This window comes from Chaetura pelagica, unplaced genomic scaffold, assembly GCF_000747805.2.
Source record: "Chaetura pelagica isolate M959 unplaced genomic scaffold, ChaPel_1.0 scaffold18, whole genome shotgun sequence".
NCBI classification, from domain to species: Eukaryota; Metazoa; Chordata; class Aves; order Apodiformes; family Apodidae; genus Chaetura; species Chaetura pelagica.
In genome coordinates, this window is record NW_009954310.1 from 2433822 (window position 1) to 2455962 (window position 22141).

The window sequence follows — 22141 nt, forward strand, 5'->3', positions numbered from 1 at the left end:
AATGTTTTAGCAGGAGATCACAGGGAAGTGCATCTCAGTGGGAAGCTACTACCTCCCAAAAAGGTCAAGGATGGCATAAACATGAACAAAATATTCAGGATGCTATCACTTACAACCATTATTTTAACTTCCCAAATAATGCACCTGACTACTTTGAAAAGATTTAGTTCTCCCAGCTTCCTTTGCTATCCCCATCTTCTCCCTTCTTACGTGTTAAACAAACCTTGCTGTCTTAAGCGCTTAAGATGCTCCCTTCAGCACTGGTCACTATTGTCAAATCACCCACAAATGAGTTACATTTAATCTGATCACAAACAAACTATTCAAGAATAAATAGGTGATGGAATCACCTTTCCCCCCCCTCTTTGTCCCACAAGAACGAATCAAATCCAAGAGTTATTATAAACAATCTTACCTAACACAAAGGTCATGAAAGTATGATAGCAAAGCAACAGCATGGTACACAGCACCGACCTAAAGCTGTATGATGATGCTCCTTCTTGAAGCTGCAGCAGACCACGCTCCTGTGCAAACAGAGGTGAGGAGGACAAAGGATTGGAAAAGAATCAAAGCTGTGCTTTGCTAGTTTGTTAACTTCTGGAGTGTTATCTACAGGTTGCTCACTCCCCAAATTCCCAAACTTGGCTGCACTGACACACTTTGCTTGCTTAGCAATCCAAGACATGCATGTGAAGCTATCTGAACAGTTTTCCATGGAGTTACTCCTTAGCCTGGAAAACATCTGATGACAAAGCAGCAAGTTGGGATTTATTACATGGTTACCATAAGAGAACGTGAGACAACTCAACACTACCATCCAAGTGCTGCTAAGAGCATTCCAGAAACAAAAAAACACAGTTTTGAAATGCAACAAATATGGCCATTGTGCAGTGTATCCATGTTTGTTGTTATTCACTGCATAAGCAAGTTTTAAGATACCAAGGAAAAAACCTGCAACTATCAGAGCAAAGGATATTAGGGCAAAAGGATGTTTTTAAGTATGTTAAGAACAAAAGGAGCTTTGCAATGATGTTGGCCCGCTACCACCAGTGGAAAAATATGATGAAAAGAGAAGTATTTCTGCTCTCTTTGGAAAGAACTAAAGCAACTAAGTGTAAGGTTGTATTTCTATTCAATGACAGCACTAGAGAAAACCAACTTTAAGGATTCAAACTCCTGAGGCAACAGGATTTAGCAGGCTTTCCAGGACTGGTTCAACAGCAAGAATGTAAGTATATAAACACTTTAAACATGACATCTGCCCACCGGTAAATAAGCGCAGTAAGACACCCAGTGTGCTGGGGAAAATTCTGTTCCAAGTTACACTACGACTGCAATGGAAAGTTACTGGAATATGGTGTATGTGACTGCAAACACACCCTTTCAAACCAAAAACACTGTAAGTAGGGACCCTGAGAGATGACTATTAGGGCCACAGGGGAAGGTTTCAGAGCACTCAGAGCATGGTCTCAATGGAGATTTTAATTTCTTGTGTTCTTGTCAACAGAAGGGTGCTAGACCACCTCAGCCCTTGCACTTACTGCACAATCTCTGATTCCCATAATCATATTCTAGTTTTCATTATATCTGTACTTTGTCAGTGTGGTTAATTGTTTTCACATACATATCTGTGTTTTTTAAAAAAAATCTTTATTTATTACTGCTATAGGGGAAAGTACCATTAACATACATATTTGCAGGTCAATTAGTATGACATCTAGCCTAGACATAACAACAAAAACACTGACTTGCATGTCACTTCAGAAGAAATTAAAAGGTAGTAAAATCATTACTGCAAATCACTAAGTTAATGGAAATCAAACACTCAGCAAATAAAGCCAACATTTTCTCCTGAGAATAAGAGTTTGATTGATACAGTAACTAATAAAATATGACATATTCTACTTCTTTAAACTGCCTCATGAAAACCACAAATATTTGAATTTTTTAAAAAATTAGTAGCACTGCAAGGTAGAAGTAAGACAAAACAACCTGTGGAATGAATTTTGGCAGAAAAAAATTCCAAAGTATATTTCCAAAGGACATTTTTGTAAAGTGAAAAGTCTTCAGGCTGGATATTTCACTAAGCCTTTACTGACATCAGTACCAGCCCTTGCAATGTTTGACACCTTCCATATAATATAAAAACACATATACAATTGTTGCTGATCACATCTGTGAATAGCACTAAGAATGACAGAGGAACAAATATTAGCCATATAGAACAATTTAGTTATTTGTCAAGTTGATCTCACTTATCTACTTTAGTCCCCAAAATGTATTTTAATAAAATAAAACACAAAGTTATCATCTGTATGAACAGGAGTGCAACCCACACCCATCCTACGTGGGACAGCATCCTGGAAAGCAGCAGCAGCTGTGATGTAACTAGGTTAAGAACACTGCCCATTCATCAGAAGAGAGCTGCAAATCTGGCACATCTGAGACTGAATTCTTGAACAGAGTAGTTACACAGGTATGGGAAGCTCACCAAGCAGGTTAGTTCACACTGTGGTATGTCCATAATCCTATTTTGTCCAGTACAGGTATTAACCAATGCTTACTTGTCATTCTGCTACTCGAATACCTCAAACTTTCTATATTAAAGGAACAATATTATCAGCAGACACAATCTGAATACAAGAAATCTGGAAGTAGTTGTTACTAGGATTTCAACACTTGCTTTTAGAAAAGGCTACAACAAAGATGCTTCTCCTCAAATAGCCTCTTGCAACCTGCTTCTGTTATGCTGAGATCCCCAGGGAGGTGGGATGATGCAGGTTGTCACTGGGAACTGTTACAGACACCATTCAGGCAGCCAGCCTGCCCTGGCCTGTGTGGCTGGCAGAGACAGAGGTGCTCCTCCAAGGAACAGAAACCTAAGGCAGACAATATGAATCACCTTTTCATGCACCTACTCCTTCTCCACAGGGAGCCTGCAGAGGTGAGCCAGAAAATCTATCAGCCAAGTGAGGTGTCCTGAGTTGGGCAATTTTATTACACCCATTTAATCCTCACTGGGGATCACACTGAGCATCTCGGTGCTAAATCACAAGCAGCTACTACTTCAGCCTAAGAAGTAACTCCATAAACAAACTACAGTCACTGCTGCCAGTCACTAAGTATTATGTTTAACTGCCAGGACACACCTTCTAACCATAAATAACCCACAAGCATCTCCCACACCTGTGCTGCAGGTGACATGAGCAATCCCAGAACACCAAGAACGAGCTTCAAAAGCCCATTACAGGGCATACTGCTACAATACAGAGCTCATGTAAAGGCAACAAGTGGCCATAGTTTCTCCAAAATACTTAAATGACATGAACACATTTAGGTTTTGTTTTCACACAAAATGTAAGTTACTCTGAAGGGCATAAGGTATAATGCAGAGCAGGGAGCAAGGACACTTCTTAGATACAAATGTGGTCCAATACAGGAACCCTCACCTTTCTGTACAAGTTGCTCTTAAAGTCCCACAATCTCTTAATTCCCAAGATTATTTCTACATTCTATTACATCAGTATCTCACTGATTTGATCCTTGTTCTAAGTCATCCAATGCTTTGTCATTCAGGACTCCTCACATGAGCAGTGGGGATTCCCACAGTGAATGCAGGATGAACAAGGACAATGCTCAAAACCATTATCAGAAAATGTTTGGACTGGTTCATATTAATTTAAGCTGTCACTGACTAAAATTCATCTGCTTCCTCAAAGTGAAAGCTCTTGAATGGCACTTTTAAATAATTCTCTTTTAATTAGGGATCTTGACAATGAAAGCAAAGCAAGGTCATCATTCATGTCCCATGACCTAATCACTTTACTGCAGTCTTAGCAAGGAGAATGGATCATACTAACAGCTTTTATGAAGAACAGGCTAATTAAATGGGTAGATGGGGCATCTCTGTGTATCCCAGGAAACAATTTTAGCTTTAACCTTCATTTTAAATTGGCAGAAGAGACCAAAATGCAAATCAGAAAGATGCTTAGTGGGAAACTAAAATTCAATTTATTACAAATTGAGACATCAAAAATATTCTCTAGCTCAGCTGCTTTGGGAAAAATCCTCCTACATCAAAAAGTATAATTTGACAGAAATTGGTTCCATCTGAAAGTTTTCCTGCCTTCCCTGAAATCATGCTGTCATCTGACCCTCTAACAAATCTCAATTAACATATGGTGGGCTCATAACAAACCTTTCTACAGCTTAGCACCACAGAATTTGTAACCATCTCTGAAACCAGCACAAGAGCAAATATTAGCCTGACCCCTGGCAGAGGGGTCAGTAAGAAGGGTTCAAGGCTTATATGGAAGATACATCAGAAGTTAGTTACAACTAAACACAAAAAGTCCAGCTGGAACACATCTTCCACCTACTGCCCAGGGAGTGAGGAAGGCATGCACAGCAAACATGATGGTGGGTAATACATAATTCTGCCCACAAAAATTTCTCATAGAATTGGGCAAAACTGCATTGAGCCTCAATGCCCAAATGCAGGGCCTATGCCATTAAACCAAATAAGCCTGAATTTTGATATAGGGGAAAGTGAGAATGGCAAAACTGGCATATCTTGGAGTGGAAGGGAACAAAGGTGGCCTGAGGCTACTTTTATACTTTCTTGATCTTATCCCACCTACTATTCTGAGACTCCAGAGTGCTGTTAAGTTGATCATGTTGTCCACAGTGCCCACAAATGGCTTAGAAAGTAACGGAGCCTTGGGCATGTCCTCATTTACTAGCAGACAGGACATATCTGAGAGACAAGTCCCTCAGGGCAGATCTGCTGGCTCCAAGGCAGATTAGTATTGTGAAATATACCACAATGCAATTCTATATCCAGTTTTAATAACCACATGGCCCACACCAAAAGCAATCTGTCCTCCCATGCACTGTAGCTCTCTCAGGTAAACTGTAAACAGCTCAAGGCACCAACCACATCTCTCTTGTCCTTTGAACAGTGTGATGCTGACCATGAGCATTTAATGGAAAAGGCTGCAAGAGCAAACACTGATGCATTCAAAATGCCTTTCTTCTGGTTAAAGTGCAGGACTTGCCCTCTCCTCCTCTATAACTGTTTCTTTCACTTTCAAGACTCTTTGTACTGCAGGGGACAGCTTTCTCTTGCAAGCTTTGGAAAACCACCACTGGGAAGGATTGCAAATGCAATTTTGCTTTTGGCTTTAGCCATCTGACTCACAAATGTTAAATGCAGACTTTTTTTGGATATTAAAAGAACTTTGATCAACATGTTTAAAGTACTCATTTCTTATGGTATGTAGAGAGCAGGCTTTTGCTGAAATTTATGGTAATCTGGGTCATGCTTCAGTGACTCATTAAAAAATGAAAGCTGGCTCATTAACACAAATACCAGCCCACTCATAGCCATACAAGAAATCCCAGGGCTAAGAAAACCCAACAGAAATTGAATTAGAGGGACAATTTTAATCTGCAGTAATCAGATGAGTGTTCTGCAAAGTATTCTCAGAATTCTGCTGGTGTAAGAATTGCCCCTTACATTGTAACTGAGAGGCAGAACTATTTGATGTTTGCCTCTACTGCTTGGGAAACAGCTCCTGAGCCACTCCTGGAAATTTCCAAGTTTTAATCCATCCTCCCCCAAAAGCTCCTTCTTTTCAAACAAGACATTTTATTTTCAGATCTAAAATCTTTCCTGTAAACTCATACAATGGTGATGACACTCATCCACCTGTCATGTAAGGGTGCAGCTCCTTGAAACTCGTTTTGTAAATATAAAGCATTACAAAAGAGTTTTTAACCTGTTTATATAGCTTTTGTTGTGTTTGCAGGACATCAAACATTTACCTTACCAGCATTTATGAAATGCATGTAAATAGTGTTTAAACAGAACATGCTTTCCTAATCCAGAAACCCAACTTCAAATGAATCTCATGGTCTGTAAGTAGAATGAGAGACAAGGGCAGGTACACAGTATCAAGGCCAAGATATTCCCATCAATTTAGTATCCTATTTTGAAACCATAAATCCACAAAAAACCTAACATGGTGCTTTCCACACATCTGCCATGAGGAATAACTCAAGTTCGAGTGTGTTTATTGATGCTTCATTACTAAACTTCTGTCCTTAGGCTGCATGCACAAACAACACAGGTCAGACTGGTTACTCTCTAAGCAAAAAAGCACTTATTCTTTTAGAGAAAAACAATTTAGGTGCCACACTCAAGTCACCAGTTGCTATTAAAGACATGGAGGAAAAAAAAAAATTGAACTGAAATTTTTTTCCTAACTGGATCTCATGCAGGAAACTGTCAAGGACTTTCACACACCATAATGATAGTAAGTATCATGTAAGCAAATACATTAAAGGCTAAGAAAACACTTTTGGCTGTGGATTTCTAAGTACAATCGTGTAGGTCAACATCATTGTATTAGTCATTGTCTTATGTTTCACAACATGAACATCAAACAACAGTATCAAAATCTCTGAAGTGTAATAGTTCAGACAAAAATATAGCAAAAAACTGAGCTGCATGAAAAGCATCAGAAAGCATCTCAGGTTTTAAACTTAAAAGTGAATGTACTAGTAATATTTAACTCACATTTACCTTGTTTCCAGAAAATCCAACAAACTCCAGCAATCTCAGAATCCGTGTGGGAAACATGGACAGTGTCTACAGAAAGGAATGCAACAATTACACAGTAACAGACTTTCTGCCTTTCAACTACCACCTGCCTCCTACAATTTTTCCACACATCTCTATATTTCTGATGAGTTCCTGGGTAAATTTTACATACCATTTAATCAGGAGCATTTGTTTAATACAGAAACACGGCATCTCCAGGGTTCCCTGCACAGATCTATGTATACACCGCACATGTTTAGTAACTCTAAGTACTTCCTGCATGTTTCAGAACTACTTGGTGCATACCACACAGTACATATTTGTTCTTTCTGCAATAAATCTTACATTTAGGCATATGCCAGACTCACACAAAGTAATGTAAGCTAGGGGAGGCACCAAGCACTTTCTGCAGCCCATCACCTGAACAGGGACACCACCCCATCTCTGGGTCAACACCTCTGACATACCAGGAACAGTCCTGCACTACTTGACCACCCACTTTCTGACCAGAAAACAAACAACAACAGCCAACAGTGGCCTGAACAGCACCCAAGGCCCCATTCACACACCCTGCCTCACCAGCTGCCCTGTTAATAGCCAAGTCCCTGTTGGTTTCCCAAGTGCATTTCAACAGCAAGTGGAGTCAACAAGCACAGACAACTGCTGCTTCTGTGCAAGGCCTTTCCTCAGTGGGTCCCTTCTCATGTGACTGTAACACCCACCCTCCAAGTATCTCCCATGTCAGATGAGCTAATTTGTCATCTGATCTCCCAATGAGGATGTGCAACTGGCTATGCACACACAGAGCACTATAGCCCACGTTGCAGGCAGCAGTCTCTTTATTTCTAAAGTTATTACCATTCTTAGACCAGAGACTGGGATCCTGCACATACCTAAATTTTAACCATATAATTAGTAACGTTGATGTTAGTGGAATTTATCAGGTATTTCTTATAAATTAAGATCACTTTCAGAAGGCTGCAAGGCTTCAGCTCAAGAGAAGAACTCTTGGTACCTACCAGATTAAATGCCCCAACTCCAAGTTTTACACCTCCCTCAAAATGAAGATGGTTCTCGCCTTTGACATAATGTGGAGACTGTATGAGACTGTCCAGCTCCCTGAAAATCCACAAGAATCCATTACAATGTCAGTAAAAAAAATGGTTAATTACAATTCAGTAAGAAAGTAACCCAATTACCTTGAACTACATCACATTAAAAAAAATTGTTAATTCGTCATCTGACCCAGGTGAACAACACCTACAACATTTTTTTTGGATTATCAACAAATAATTTCTGTTACATTACTATCAGTTAAAACAATAAGGAGTCCTGGAGATCAGTTTCTGTCAGACATGGTAAATTTTCAACCACATTTCCGTCTGAAAATGTTTCAAGAATGGCTAGTGACATTTATTGCAAAAAGAGATGACGAGGCAGTGCAGGAGATTTAAATCATTTCAATTGGTAAACGTGACTTGAGTTTCACTAATTCTTGGATTAGCTATCCCCTTTTTGTGCATGTTCATTCAAAAAATATTTGTTTCATATAGGAAAAGACAATTGTAAGAAATACTTTTAAATAAGCAAGGGTATCATAAATTACTTTTCACTATTATGACTTTCAGAGATTTTAGCTTTGTAGTGTCTCTATCTCCCTGTCAAATACAACTGGATTTGAACCTTTTTTGTCTCCAAGCTTTCTATACCTATTTGTTTTTCAAACTATTTTAGTTTATTTTGTTAATATCTGCTTGGACTGTTCACTGTAATTGCAGTCTTTACAGTGGACCTGAATTTAGAGTCACCTTCAACCCCCACAAACATGGACACTCCCTTTCAATATCTTTCTGGAGAACCTGGACTGGATGCTGTTCTGTGTCTCCTAGACACATCAGTTTCTGTGGCTGTTCTGAATCCAAATTTCAAGTCTTAAAATAAAACAAAAATTATGCATATTTAGCTTTAATTAAAAAAAATATTCATAGTCTGTACTATGGTGAAAATTTTCTGATACATCCTATTCACTGATAATAAGTAAATGGTGTGTTCTGAATTTTTAAATTATTATTATTTCATTCCATCTTTTTTACAGTATCTGGCAACTTTTTGTCCTTGAAAGGGAGTTTTAAAAATTTTATCTTTGCAACATTTGCTCCTGTATTTTCAGGGTTGCTGTGGATTATAAAGCAGAACTGCTGACAGCAGAGAAAGGAAAGATGGCTTTTTTTATATCAGAAATGATGTTGTAAATAATATTGATCAATCAAAGCAAATAAACTCTCACTTCCATGTTTTCTCTGTTGCACCCTGCTCTTACCAAAACAGCAAACCATTATTTCTTCTGACATCAAAGGTACAGTGCAAAAATTGTGGTTGTCAATCTCACATACAAACTTTGTTAAAATACATGTTTTAGTCACATTCAAGTTGTTATCAGCATTCCTTTGAAGACCACCCAAGAGCTACTAGATTTATAACACTTTGTTTTTACATATATTAGAGCTGATCTTAATTTAGTGAGGCACAAATGAGTATACTTCCCATGGTGTACATTTTCATGTAGTTTTAAAAATTGATTATTGCACTTGAAAGGCTTTTGTACATGTTGAAAGTAGCTCTCCATATCTTCCTGGATGAAGAGAAGCCAGCTTGAGCAGATGTTTTTGGCTTACAGGCACTAAGTAATGGGAGTATTGTGAGTTCAGATAAGCAACTCTGCTTATTATTCTCAATAGCATGCATCTTCTCTTTAGAGCAGAACAACTACCATACTTAACCAGATTAAAATCCAACTAACCAAATAATTCACTCAGACAGTGGCATATGCTTGGAAAAGCATTCTCCAAGAGTTGACTGTTCAGGGACCACATGACACAGACAGACTGCATCTGTTCCCCTATGCTAACTAGCCCCTCTAAACATTATTTCCTGTAAACGTGTTTAATCTTTGTTTAAAGCCATTTCAAGTCCTTCAGTTTATTGCCTTTCAGTTTTGTTTTAGTTTCATGCATTTATTATGGAATTACTTATGCTTCAGCTACTGGTTTTGAAAGTTCCAAAATAACTGCAAGACCTCCAAGTAGTGCTATGCAGACACAATGAGCATGACATCACTTAGAACAGTTTGTGGTTTTTTCACATAATTTCAAGGATATATTTGAAATAAGCAAACTATGGGAGTTAACAGGGTTAGGGTCCACTATCTTTACAGTCCAAATCAACTGTATTATCAATGGCCTTTGTAATGCAAAGGAGGAACCTGTGTGGGCTTAGAAAGGCTACAGACCTGGGGCCCACAGTCAAGGCTGCAATAAATACAACAGTAATTAGTTTGTGAATTGAACAATTCGAGCAGCAGCACCTTTCACTGAAAGAGGATGCTTAATCACATCATCACTCTCACTTACCTATATGTTTGGTAACTGTTTCGGACTTTGATGCCTCCTTTTATGAAGCTAACCATATTCTCATCCTGTTAGAAGGCAAACACATCAGCAATATGAATTTATAAGCATTATAAAGGGCTCTTGTCTTCTTGAGATGAACACATCTTGAATACAACCATCATGACACAATGTAAGTCTCTGAGAAACTACACATGGATTTAGTATTTCCTTTCTGTATTAAACTATTTTTACTCTGTATGGACATATACACTTTGATGCCTTCTGTGATTAATTTAGCCCCTGGGACCTTTGGGCCATCTGAATTTGCATTAATAAACACAGGGACTAAGCTTATGAATGGCACCTAAGGTACAGGCATTTGTGGCTGTTTCAAAAAATAGCTTTCTCTCATTTGTCCTTCAGCACAATTAAGATCTGAACATTTCCTGGCTCAGCACCAGAATCAAATAACCGTCTGTTCTCAGGAGTCTACAGAATATAGTTTCACATCCTAAGCAGGAAGTAGGGTAAGTAAAGTTATACAGGATATGCTCTTTCTGGTCTGAATATTCAAGTACCTATGAGATCCATACTAATGCAGTAACATGCTGCATTACAAGATAGCATGAACTGAGAACTCTCACCAAAGTGTACCTGGGGGACCATTAGTTTCCAGGTGTATCCCAAAGACAGAACTCTTTAGTCTCATATATTTCTGGTGGCAGTTTCTTGCCTCATCATATGTAAGGTGTCATTCTGCTTTGTTTTGATACCTGCTGTTACTTTGGGATAGGAAGACTACATGTGTTTTAGCAGATGTATTTTCTGTGATGGTATTTTAAGAAGCTATATGAGGAGTCGTGGAGAAAATAGCCTGGATTAGATGATCATTTGGTTGTTTTAATGTTATTGCTAAGGAAACAAGGTCTAAGTGTGCTCATTGATGTGTACACAAAGATACAGAACCTGCTTCAGGGAGCTTTCCAACCTCCTGTAAATCAGGAAGATAACTCAATCCAATTAAAGTTAGAGTTCAACTTCTTCCAGACTTGATTTTCCATTAGTTACGATAGGAAGCTATTAGGCTTCCTATAGAATTGAAGGGCAGGGGATTATTCCTGCAGTACCAGCAACGTTATCAAGAATGATACTTGAGGACAGAAATGAAACTATAAATTAACCTCTTTTTCCTGATGATTTATCCCCAGAGATTTGAATCCTAATCAAATACAAGCAAAATCATCACAGAAAAATGAGACCGTCTTTATTTGTTCTGTAGATGAAGTAATTTTTTTATTGGCAGCTGGGGCTACAGCATACCTAACCATAGGTAAGGGTTCAGTTATATTCTCCTTTGAATAGAAAATGGGAAGAGGAAAGAAGATGGCTTTTAAATACTCATGATAACAACAACAGATAAAACCAATGTGACAATAACTCATCTTATTAAATCCTGCTACTCATTTTTAAGTGTTTTCACTTTGGATTTGGATTTGGTCATTTACATCAAGCGTTAAAACTAAACCACTTTGATAGCTGTTGGAACCAAGTGCCTTTGTTTAATTTTTAAAACCATTTATGAAAAATTAAATGCTGAATAGAAGAGGAAGCAAATGAACAGACATTCTTTATGGACAAGAACTTGTTTTCTTACTCTCAAATCTCTCATGTCTCTATAAACACTTCTGAAAAACAGATACCTGTGAAAATAGTGCTTAAAACCAAGAGACACTGCATTAGGCACTCCTTTCTTACAGGCACAATGTGGAAGTTCTGAAAAGCCTTGCTTCCATAGCTTCATGTATCACCCAAATTGTTCCCAGTGCTAGAGGCTACTCAACCCAAAGAATTCCAAAGGAACATGGAAATAGGTAGCTACACCTCAGCTATTTCAAAGTCCAGCATCTTCCTATAAAGTCAGCAGCAGCAGCACTCTCAAAATCTTCAGAAGAAGCTACTCTGACTACTAGTTTTGCTCTGAAGTAATAGTTTCTAGCAGAGGCACAGAGCAGATCTCTCTGAAAAAGGTTACACTGCTCCTAAACTAGCATAACCAACATAAATCAGAGTCCATCTGGCAACCTCTAAACACTATAAAATCACCATTTGCACTTCATTCTCTGTCATCAGCTATAAGCCCAGAAGCAGAACTCCTTTGTGAATGTGACTTTTACTATCTCCTCTGCATAGATGAAGAGGCCCACTGTCGTAGAGCAAGTGCAGCCAAATTAAGAAGAGAAATCAGGTTTTCCAACAATGATTAACAATTTAAATTGCAAGCTGGAGCCCAGGTAAATATTGCCAATGTTTATCCATTAAACAAATCAAGTTCATTAATACAGACAGATAAAATTCAAGTAAGAGGGAAAGCTCCCCTTCTTTTAAAGACAGACAGCATTGTTAAGCAAAAAGCATGTGTGGAGCCCAATAGCCATAATAGCTGTTCAAGAACAGGTGAGACTAGAGTCTTGGGAAAGCAAACACTAGCCTGACCAAAGCAAAAATCTTGGTTGGATTCCAATATAGCACAGCTTCAATGACCATTTCCTTTTTTTTTTTTTTTAAACTGATAGCCCAAGATGCAGTATTTGAAAAATCAGTGCTTAATGCTGTTGCATTTCACACAACTAAAAGGTTTTAGGTGATTTAGAAAATCACCAGGATAACAAAACATTGTACTATCTCATCAGCAGACAGTCCAGATAAAATCCAGATTTCATCCAAGAGTCTTACACCACTAGGTAAAACTAGGTTCTTCCACAATTTCATTAAGTTAAAAACACCTGTATGGTGTGTTCTTTTCCTTAAGGATCCATGCAGGAATCATACCTGTAGGAATGTGAGTGCTGCTCTCTGAAGTAAACATTCAGCATAGCAAATTTCTGCATGGATTTCCTCTAGTGTCACATGGAACAGGAAAGAAAACAAAACAATCAGACAACAAGTAATTAAAAACACTTAGTCCATTAACACTTGCATAAGATCACAACACTCAAACTGAGAAAAATCTATTCCAAATTTACTGTAGTGTTTCAGTCCTAGACTACTGAGTTTACTACAAAAAGAAGTGACATACAGTTACAGAAACTTTGTTGAAACTTCTATGGTGCGTTCCAGGAATTCCTGGATCCAGAACCTTTCCAGGCATTTCTTCACGTAGCAATTTTTGGAAATGCTGAGTCAGTAAGCAATAAAAACTGTGATTTTGGCTGTGGTGACACAGCAATTGCTAAAACAGCGAGCCAGCAAATGCCAAATCAGCCATTTTGTCAGTGAACTCATAGTCTGCAAAACCACACTGGATGAACAATTCTACACAACTCTAACTGCAGAAAAAAAAAAAAAAAGAGGAAAACTTCATGCATGTTGAGGATAATATTACCTTCAGTGAAGTGTTCAAGGCTTTGTCTATGCACAAGGCTGTTGATAGAATCAGCTACTGTAGATTTCTTCCTAAATCTGCAGACAAGTCAGTTTGGTCATTCTGAACATGAAGCATCAGGAACAGAGAACAGTGTCTTTCAGCTGGCCACCCACTCAGACACTAACAACCTCTAGTAGCTCAGCAACCCTGTCATCTCACCACATATACAAAATTCAGCATATTCCACACAGAACTTAAGTCAATATGGTCCTTCTGGAATCCATCTTTTACCCCTCATGTGCAGGAAACTGTCTTGATGAAGGAAGGGGATGAGGGGGCTTTTTGATTTATGTTGTGTGCAAGTGTGTATGTGCAAGTGTACATGTGCACAGAAGTGGGAGCACAGCTGACTTGCAGACAGCTACAGTACAACCATCACCGCTGGGGAAGAAGGTTCTGCAGTGTCTGTAAATGGTAAAGAACTTCCAGACACTGCAGAACTAGGGCTACAGGCAGGTTAAAAATCTACTTGACAAGAAAATTCAGGTATTGCAGTAAACAGAAGTTTTAAAGACTAGACTGCTAAAAATCCTGTGTAGTCTGACCTCATAACTGATGCTCTTTTCAGCAAGAGTCTGGACTAGATGACCCCCTCATGTCCCTTTCAACTTCAGCTTTCCTATGATTTCTACAAAATTACATGTCCCTTCTTAAGCTGAATGTCTTTCAAAACCTCCCCATGAAAGTCTTATTTATTGGCTGAATTGTTCCACACTTACTTTTGACAGGTGGCTTGAGCTTCCTTCATTGTGTGTCCTGCATTCAGTATGTCCTGAGGATCAAAAGTCATCATAGCTTGCATTTCCAATATGGTGGCATAAGTCAGAGCATGATACATACTATCTTTAGTTCTGCAAGAAAACACAAGATGCAAAGCACAGCTCATTTGATCACATTATTACTTTTTAAAAACAAATACAAATCCAGTTGCAGAAACTCATCAATATGATGGGAACTCGGTCTAAATAAACTACAAATCAAACACAAAGGACATGCAAAATAATCAAGAAACAATAATATATTGAGATTTGTATAGGAGATAATTTCTACAGCTCCAGTTTCAGTAACTGTGATGTGATGGGCCAATTCTGAGCCAAGGACAGATATTTAACATACATAACGATGCTCAGGCATTCATCACATGGCCAACCACTCAGGGACCGTGGAAACTTTGTTTTGTTGTGTTTTTTGTTTTTAATGGAGTCTCTAATGAATACTATGAAATGTGACACAAATCAGATACTTTTATTCTATTTTGGGACAGTTACTCAGGAGATATCAAGGAGATAAGTAACACAATCCTGTAACCATGGCCAAAGTCAAATCTTCTTTCAGTAGATCTTCCCACTGGAAGTAGTTCCCATCTACACCTAACATTGGAGCTTTTTCCTCCTCTCCCCTTTCACCAACCTTCCCACTCCAACTTGTTCAACTGAAATATTCTTCTGTAGGATTTCAGATGGTGCCTCTTTTAAAGAAAGCCAGAAATCTTTGGCATCAGTGCAAGGAAAACAATTAACTTCTACCTGCATCTCAATGCCATCTGGCAGAAAAGCCATTTTGGCAAATCACCTCCTGCCACAAGTGCTGTGAGCTCCAGACTATGCTGACCCCCATCTCAACTCCAATGTAAGTAAGAACAGACAGATAATAGAGAAATTAGCTTAAAATTCAGTGGAGTCAGGACAGCTCTGTCTTGGCCTCCTGCATCATGATTCCTTCTGTAGACTGATACTTACAGTAGAAAAAAAATTAACATACTACAAAATGCCAGCCTGATGAAGTGTTCCTGTTAATTTGATTACTCACCAGTCTCAGTGGGCACAGAGAAACACACTTCATCTTGTATTTATTAAAATAAAACCCTTTCAAAGGTTCAAATTCAAACTACAGGAAAGGCATTAAAATAATCCCTTTCAAAATTTTAGAAAATTGCTTTCAAAATCAAAGCAAATATATATTAAATTCACTGCACTAAAAGGAAAATTTATACTTTTCATATACACAGGGTGAAGAGGGACTTCCCTCTCCAGTAATATACTTCTGATACCTAATCCCTCCTGCTCTAATCAATGGTTTCATCTAGTTTGCTACTAATATTTAAAGGAGATAAGTAATGTTTATCATTAGCCAACTGGTATTTATCAATTCACAAATTTACTCTTCAGGAACTGGAAGGTGGGTGGAAATGCAACCAAATGTAACAGTTATCTATGCTATTTATACTAACCCTACAATTAAAGTTGCCAGCTACATCCTGGCATATTGCCAGAAGTTGCAAGGCCTGAATTTTTAAGGGATGGATATGGAATGAAACTTGAGAACTTTTGGTTTTTTTTACTCTTCTTTCAATTCCTCAGCAGCACTTTGCCCAGGACACTGTTGGAGTTAACAAGCCTTTATGACATAAATACAAATAATATTCTAATTAATGACTTATCCCAGTAGTTGGTATCACATGCCTGAATAAGAGGATTATAAGTAATATCTTCAGGCACTCATGGAGTCATGCCACATACCTATTCTCAACTCTGGTGCAATCATTATCATCTTATAGCACTGCTCCTTCTTGAGAGCTGCTAGAGCACACATTCATTCTTGCTTGAAAACAAGTACCTAAGTGAGGACAGTGACAACTCTCCCCTACAGCTGAAGTATGAAAAGCAAAAATATTGGCTTGTTTTGACTTCAGAATTAATGCAGGACTAGTCTTTTTCATGAAAACCAGTGCCCAAAATCTTTCTGGGGATCCTTTTCCAATAAACCAGCAGGCAGGACATGTGTTGCCAGGTTCAAGTCTATGCCCTGATTTAGTATCAAGATGCCTCTAACAAATGAAACAAATCCAACAGCACAGAATGAGAAAGCCCCTCCACAGACCAGCCAGCAGTCCTTTCATCCAGATGTACCCAAAAGCAAGATATTGAGGCCCAAATCAAAACTTCTTCATGAGAATGTGGTCTCACAGGGCCTGAAGGCTTTCCTCATTTTTACTCACAAGCTCCACCCAATGTCCAAACAACCCACTGGACTTACTGCAAAGGCTTCCATAGAAACTCTCAGTTTTGATGAATTCTCATTTTCCAATAAAAACTCATTTCCTGTGAAAACTCTCCACTAACACAAAGCTTACAACTAGGAAGGACCATTCTGATGGGCCACCAGCCTGGTTCTCTAGTTCCCACGAGCTGCCAGAATGGTCTAAGTCTGGTCTAAGCCCAAAAAACATTGGTCAACAAGTGCACCCTGAGCCCTTTTGATCTAAGCCATTCTCAGAAGGCAGCAAATTCTTTCTGGTAGGAGGTGAAAATAACAATTAAGTCAGGTTTTGGCAGCAATGTGTTTATTTTCAAAGACTGTAAAAATTGTGTTCTTCCAGACTGCAGCAGCCATAAAAAAAAAAAAAAAAAAGTGAAAATAATGACCTTCTTCATGTTCTTTACCATAAATAGGTAACGAGCTTTCTGCAGAGCTGTACACCATCTTTATCCAAACACTGTCTAGAGCTTCACACTATGAGCTTCTCCTTAATCTTTCAGTGCTCTCATAGTTTGATAACTACACTCCTCCCTTGTTAGATCCGTTCCCAGAGAAAGCTCCTCCACCCTTCTTAACAACCTTATGTTTGCTTTTTTTCTGCAAGGGCAAGAACATTTCATCACACCATGAGGACAGACATTACAAAAGGCTTCCATTCCATGACCTTCTTCATGTTCTTTACCATAAATAGGTAACGAGCTTTCTGCAGAGCTGTACACCATCTTTATCCAAACACTGTCTAGAGCTTCACACTATGAGCTTCTCCTTAATCTTTCAGTGCTCTCATAGTTTGATAACTACACTCCTCCCTTGTTAGATCCGTTCCCAGAGAAAGCTCCTCCACCCTTCTTAACAACCTTATGTTTGCTTTTTTTCTGCAAGGGCAAGAACATTTCATCACACCATGAGGACAGACATTACAAAAGGCTTCCATTCCTCAGTATCCTCTTTCAACTTTTAAAGGTCAGAACATACAAGATAACACATAATATTTTAAATTTGGTTTATATTAAAAATTCCAGTGTTAGTAAACAGTTACCATAGAACTACACTATTCCAGTAAGTTTCACAAGTTACTAGCTGAGCAGTAACAGAGTCTCTTCACACCAACCTGAGGTACTCCCACATCAAAGGACTGAATTTACCTTTCAAAAACAGGCACTCTAGAATTAACTTTCCACCAAAAAACACCAAGTGCTTTCTGGAGACTATTTTCAGAATGAAGTCAACTGCCCAGAATGAATAATCATTCTCATATTGTTCTTATAACACCACAAGCAGCAACACAGATGTGCTGCAGCTCATCCAGGTATGCAGATTACTCTGTATCACAAATTTATTATTTACCATTCTCCCAAGTGATCTGATGTCAGTAAACTATCAGGTGATGATGTCATGCTTTCCTTCAGGATAAATTATTTGAATATTAAACATTTGTCTTAGGGAAGGAAAGGGGATATCTCACCAGAATCAACACTTTAATTTACAGTCATCTGTTTGATATGAGGGCTAAAAGTCTAGTCAGCTTTCAATTGATTTACTGTATGTACTCAGGGCTGAGAAGGAAAATAAGATTTTTCCCCACTCCAGTGACTTGACAGTTTCATTGTTACTCATTGTCAGAGTTAACAGGTAACATATTGAAAATCAATGCTGTGTTTGGTGACTCAATTTAAGGAATTTCTTAAAGAATTCTTAGACTTAGTGTGAATACTCCATATAAAAAATTAATTTAATTAAACTTACTGCAGAAAACATGAGATAACTGGAGCCCACTATTGTACAACAGTTATTAATGACAAAAAACTGACTCTAAATACTAAAAGGTAGCTGGGGAAACACGAAAAGTTATGTAACATGAAGCAAAAATGCCACATGATGCTTTTTATGAAACTAAATCTCTTCTTTATGATGGATTTGCTTTTCTAACAGAGAAAAAAAAAGAGTTTTAGCTCAATGCATGTCTAGACACCATCCTCTGATATTTATTTTTAAGCTGCTAGGAAAGATCTTCCAATTTTAACTCTCATAACTTGCCAAACCTGCTCTCAGCTACACATGGTACAAATCAGTTGAAAATAAAATTATTGTGGAAGCCACATGTGAGTACTTCAGTGAATTTGCAATAATATAACGCAGAGCAGAGTATCTCCTACAATGTAAGTGGTAAAGCTGCAAAACTTACGATATGAAATTCTTTACAAGCATGTAAAAACTGAAAACTATTTCTTTAAACAAATACAGTATGTTTATGGACTGTGAAAACCAATTTCAAATCTCAGCATGCTAAAAAGCAACAGTGAGGAACTGATGACTCCTAAAGTAAATACTCAGTATTAACACATGTGCCCACTCCACAGCTCTTGTCATCCCCTAAAGTGATGGCATGAGTCCATAATGGATATCATCTGTGGGGAAATTTAGCATCCTGTTTCTGCATTACACTCCCAGAGATTTTCAGTCTTTATTTCCCTCACTGCCAAAGGCAACAGGAATAAGGGCCTCCTTGTAACAACAGGCTAACATGAAAAATCACTTTCAAAACGGTTCTGCAGTGAGGAATACACTCAGGTACAAAAATGGAGTATCAGCTCATGAAATATATTCTGCAGGGTCCAACAAAAACTGAATGAAAACCATATGCAATAGAAGAAAAATGGATTTACAGACACCTCCCTCCCCAGCAGCACTAGATTTTATAGTGTTTTGGAAAACCCCTTCAATAAAATATCTCCCTATTTTATGCTAAGCACTGAGTAAGCGTTTCCAGATGGGTACAGGGGGTTTACTGTCAGAATTTAATGAAAATAGAGTTATTCTTCTTACCATTTTAATCTTCTGATGATATATCAACACAAAACAACACTGCTGTGAATAAAACCAGTATTATTAATACATCTGAGCCTAAGATTTATAATTAATGTATTTCACAGACTGTACTTCTAGGGTCAAGCTGCAGATTCTAGCTTAACCAGACTGAGGCTCATACCTCAGCGAAGCAGGTATGTAGCATTCACTATAGTTACCCCTGATGAATATCAAACACATACTACTGAATTACCTATGAATTTTACCTGTTTCATATTCCAGGGACCTGAAAGAAAGGATGATGTAATTTTTTGTCGGCTCAAAAAATAAATGGAGTAAACTGTGGGGGGGGAAATTCGTGAATTTACCACAGATTTCAACAAGCCAACAGCTCAGGTAACTTCAGGACAGGGTATGAAAAATCACAAACGTTGTAAAAACACAATGATTTTTAGGAGCTATTTTATGACCTCATTGCCTGCAGCTGGGGCACTCATTACATGCTGGGCTGCAGTGTAATTAGGAAACAGAGTGCATGATCACAATGCTGGGTCGCATAATTAGCTGTGAGAAAGTTTCTGTAAGTGGTTATTAAAAAAACAAAAAATTAAAAAAAATTCATACCTCAAGTCATGTGTCCCAAACCTGGGAATTCATGCTCATGCTCATTTAGAAACAAAATTATAAATTCTCACAGTATGCAGAAAAATATGGGAAGAGAAAAATAAAGTGACAGAAGATGTTTTTTACTCTTTCAGGAGCTGTACCACAGCTAAGAGGTTACTTCTTCAATTCACCATTCAGTACCTTTTATAGTTACTTCTAATCATTTATTCACTCAAGTGTAAATCACTTCTTCTATCTTCCCCAAAACGTAACACATTAACTTACTGCCCCCTTCTGAACCAAAACCATGCAGCCTTATCAGGCTAGACAACTAGCTGTCTAGTGAATGCTCCAAGAGATAGTGAAGCAAAGAAAAATAAACAGAGGAAAACTAGTAAAAATAATAAACTTACTTTGCTTGTAAAGAAGCCAAAGCATCCGAGAATTTGTTGTTAAGAAATAAATCCAGAGCTGCCATACACTCATGCAATGCTGTGTTGAGGTCTGATGTAGCTGACCTGTGAGGAGAGATAATAAACTCAGCACACCTGTTCTCCTTCTACCAGTGCTACATTTCAGCTCCCCATCTTCAGCTCTAGTCTTACTCCTGTGTAAGATCTGCTATTCCATTTCTAGTGATTGCAAGAAATGAAAGTGTCTTCCATTATGTTTTTGGTTGTTTTTTTTAAACTATGCTCTCACTCTGTGACATGTAGAAAATAAAAGTTTTGTACTTTCTGAAAGGAAGATAAAGTGCATGTGCTGTAAAGAGGAGCCTGGGCATGTGGAAGTTACCAGGTGGGAGCAAGGCAATGTGATCAGCTCAGGTCCCAGGAACACAGAAGCACCAGATGACAATGCACATCTGACTGTGTGTAAGGTTGACGGAGACTCAAAGCCAGAAAATTATCTCAGTGGCTCACTCTGGCTGTACTTTCCTCCTTTGCAACATTCAGATGTCAGCCTGACCTGTCACAAGGGTTCTCAGCTGGTCTTTGGTTTACTGGCAACAGGATAATACGGACCAGCTGAATAAGTTTGGCCCAAGTTCATCCCCACCAGAACTGCTGCACAAAAAAAATCCACAAAAGAAACAATAAAGCCTTGCACTAACAAAGTTAAGGTAACCTGGCCAACATTAGGACATCTGCACCTAGTATCAAAGAGCCACACTGCACTAATATGTTGTATACAAGTCCATACAAAAAAGCTCCCCCTCAAATATAACCAAATTAATCATCATGTTCCTGATTCTGCACAGCTCTAACTGATGTGATCTGTCTTGTGACTTAGAAACTATGCTACTTCCTTAAAAAATGGCACAACACATCGTCTGCTGAAAGGAAAAATAGAGAGCAGAGTCCTGGTATCATCATAAGGAAAAAACCAAGAGAGTACAGAACAAGCAGATAGCATCAGTAATAACCACCAACTGCAGCAGTGGTTCAGTTTTGTTTTTAAAAATAATGACTGCAAAAGAAGGGGGAAAAAAAGTATAATTATGTATATGAAAAACAGGATTATAAATTTGAGATAAGCATTATGACACTATTCATAGCAGCTGTTGTCATCACACTTCAGATACACTTCAAATCCTTCTGCACCCAAGAGACTCTCCAAGTGCTTTGCAAAAATTGATTAACCAAGTCTTGGCATCTGACTCACACAATATGCAATATCATGTCTGCCTAACTATTCTGAGCCTTCCTTACTTTAATAATTAAAACTTTGACAATTATTGTTTACATGTAATACAATTCTTACCTGCTTTTCTAAACCTGTGTCCCTGAACCAAACAGCATATTTAACACTAGGTAAAACACATTCTCATCTGTTTTAAATTACTTACACTAGTAACATTTTACCTGGGTTGTTTCTTACCATGCAGAACTACCCTAGTAAATACAAATAAACCTTTTCAAAATATTCATTTGAAACAGAAAGATGACAAAGAAAGAAATACTGTTGAATGTCAAAGCACACATAAGATGTATTAATAACATCTTTTCTGGAATGACATCTTAACACAGTGCCACCCTCAGCAGCAGCAAACATACAAGTTGCATACAGCAGCAAAATTACAAGTTGTTTATGCTCCATGGAAACCTAACATTTGATGTGGTTCCCAAGTAAAGGGCTTTAGATCTGAACACAATACACACCTTACAGAAACGCCACAAAACACTGGCTGCTGTTAACAATAGGGAAGAAATACATTAAATCAGAGTGTGCTGAGCTTTTTAGCAAACTGATTAGTCATGCTTCAGTGGG

General features: G+C 38.2%; 1 protein-coding gene across 2 annotated transcripts in view; it reads right to left on the minus strand.

Annotated features, from left to right (window-relative positions):
* TTC39A (tetratricopeptide repeat domain 39A) overlaps window positions 1–22141 on the minus strand; it is a 34210-nt gene that overhangs the window by 11949 nt on the left and 120 nt on the right. The window contains exons 2-9 of one of the 2 annotated variants that reach the window (XM_010004012.1): window positions 20284–20388; window positions 14137–14268; window positions 13376–13452; window positions 12823–12890; window positions 10015–10079; window positions 7624–7723; window positions 6587–6652; window positions 416–524 (exon numbers count right to left, since the gene is read on the minus strand). In XM_010004012.1, the coding sequence (XP_010002314.1) occupies window positions 416–524; window positions 6587–6652; window positions 7624–7723; window positions 10015–10079; window positions 12823–12890; window positions 13376–13452; window positions 14137–14268; window positions 20284–20388 (722 nt within the window). Of the gene's footprint in view, window positions 1–415; window positions 525–6586; window positions 6653–7623; window positions 7724–10014; window positions 10080–12822; window positions 12891–13375; window positions 13453–14136; window positions 14269–20283; window positions 20389–22141 lie in introns of those variants that run through there. The other variant, XM_010004013.1, reaches the window with a different exon arrangement.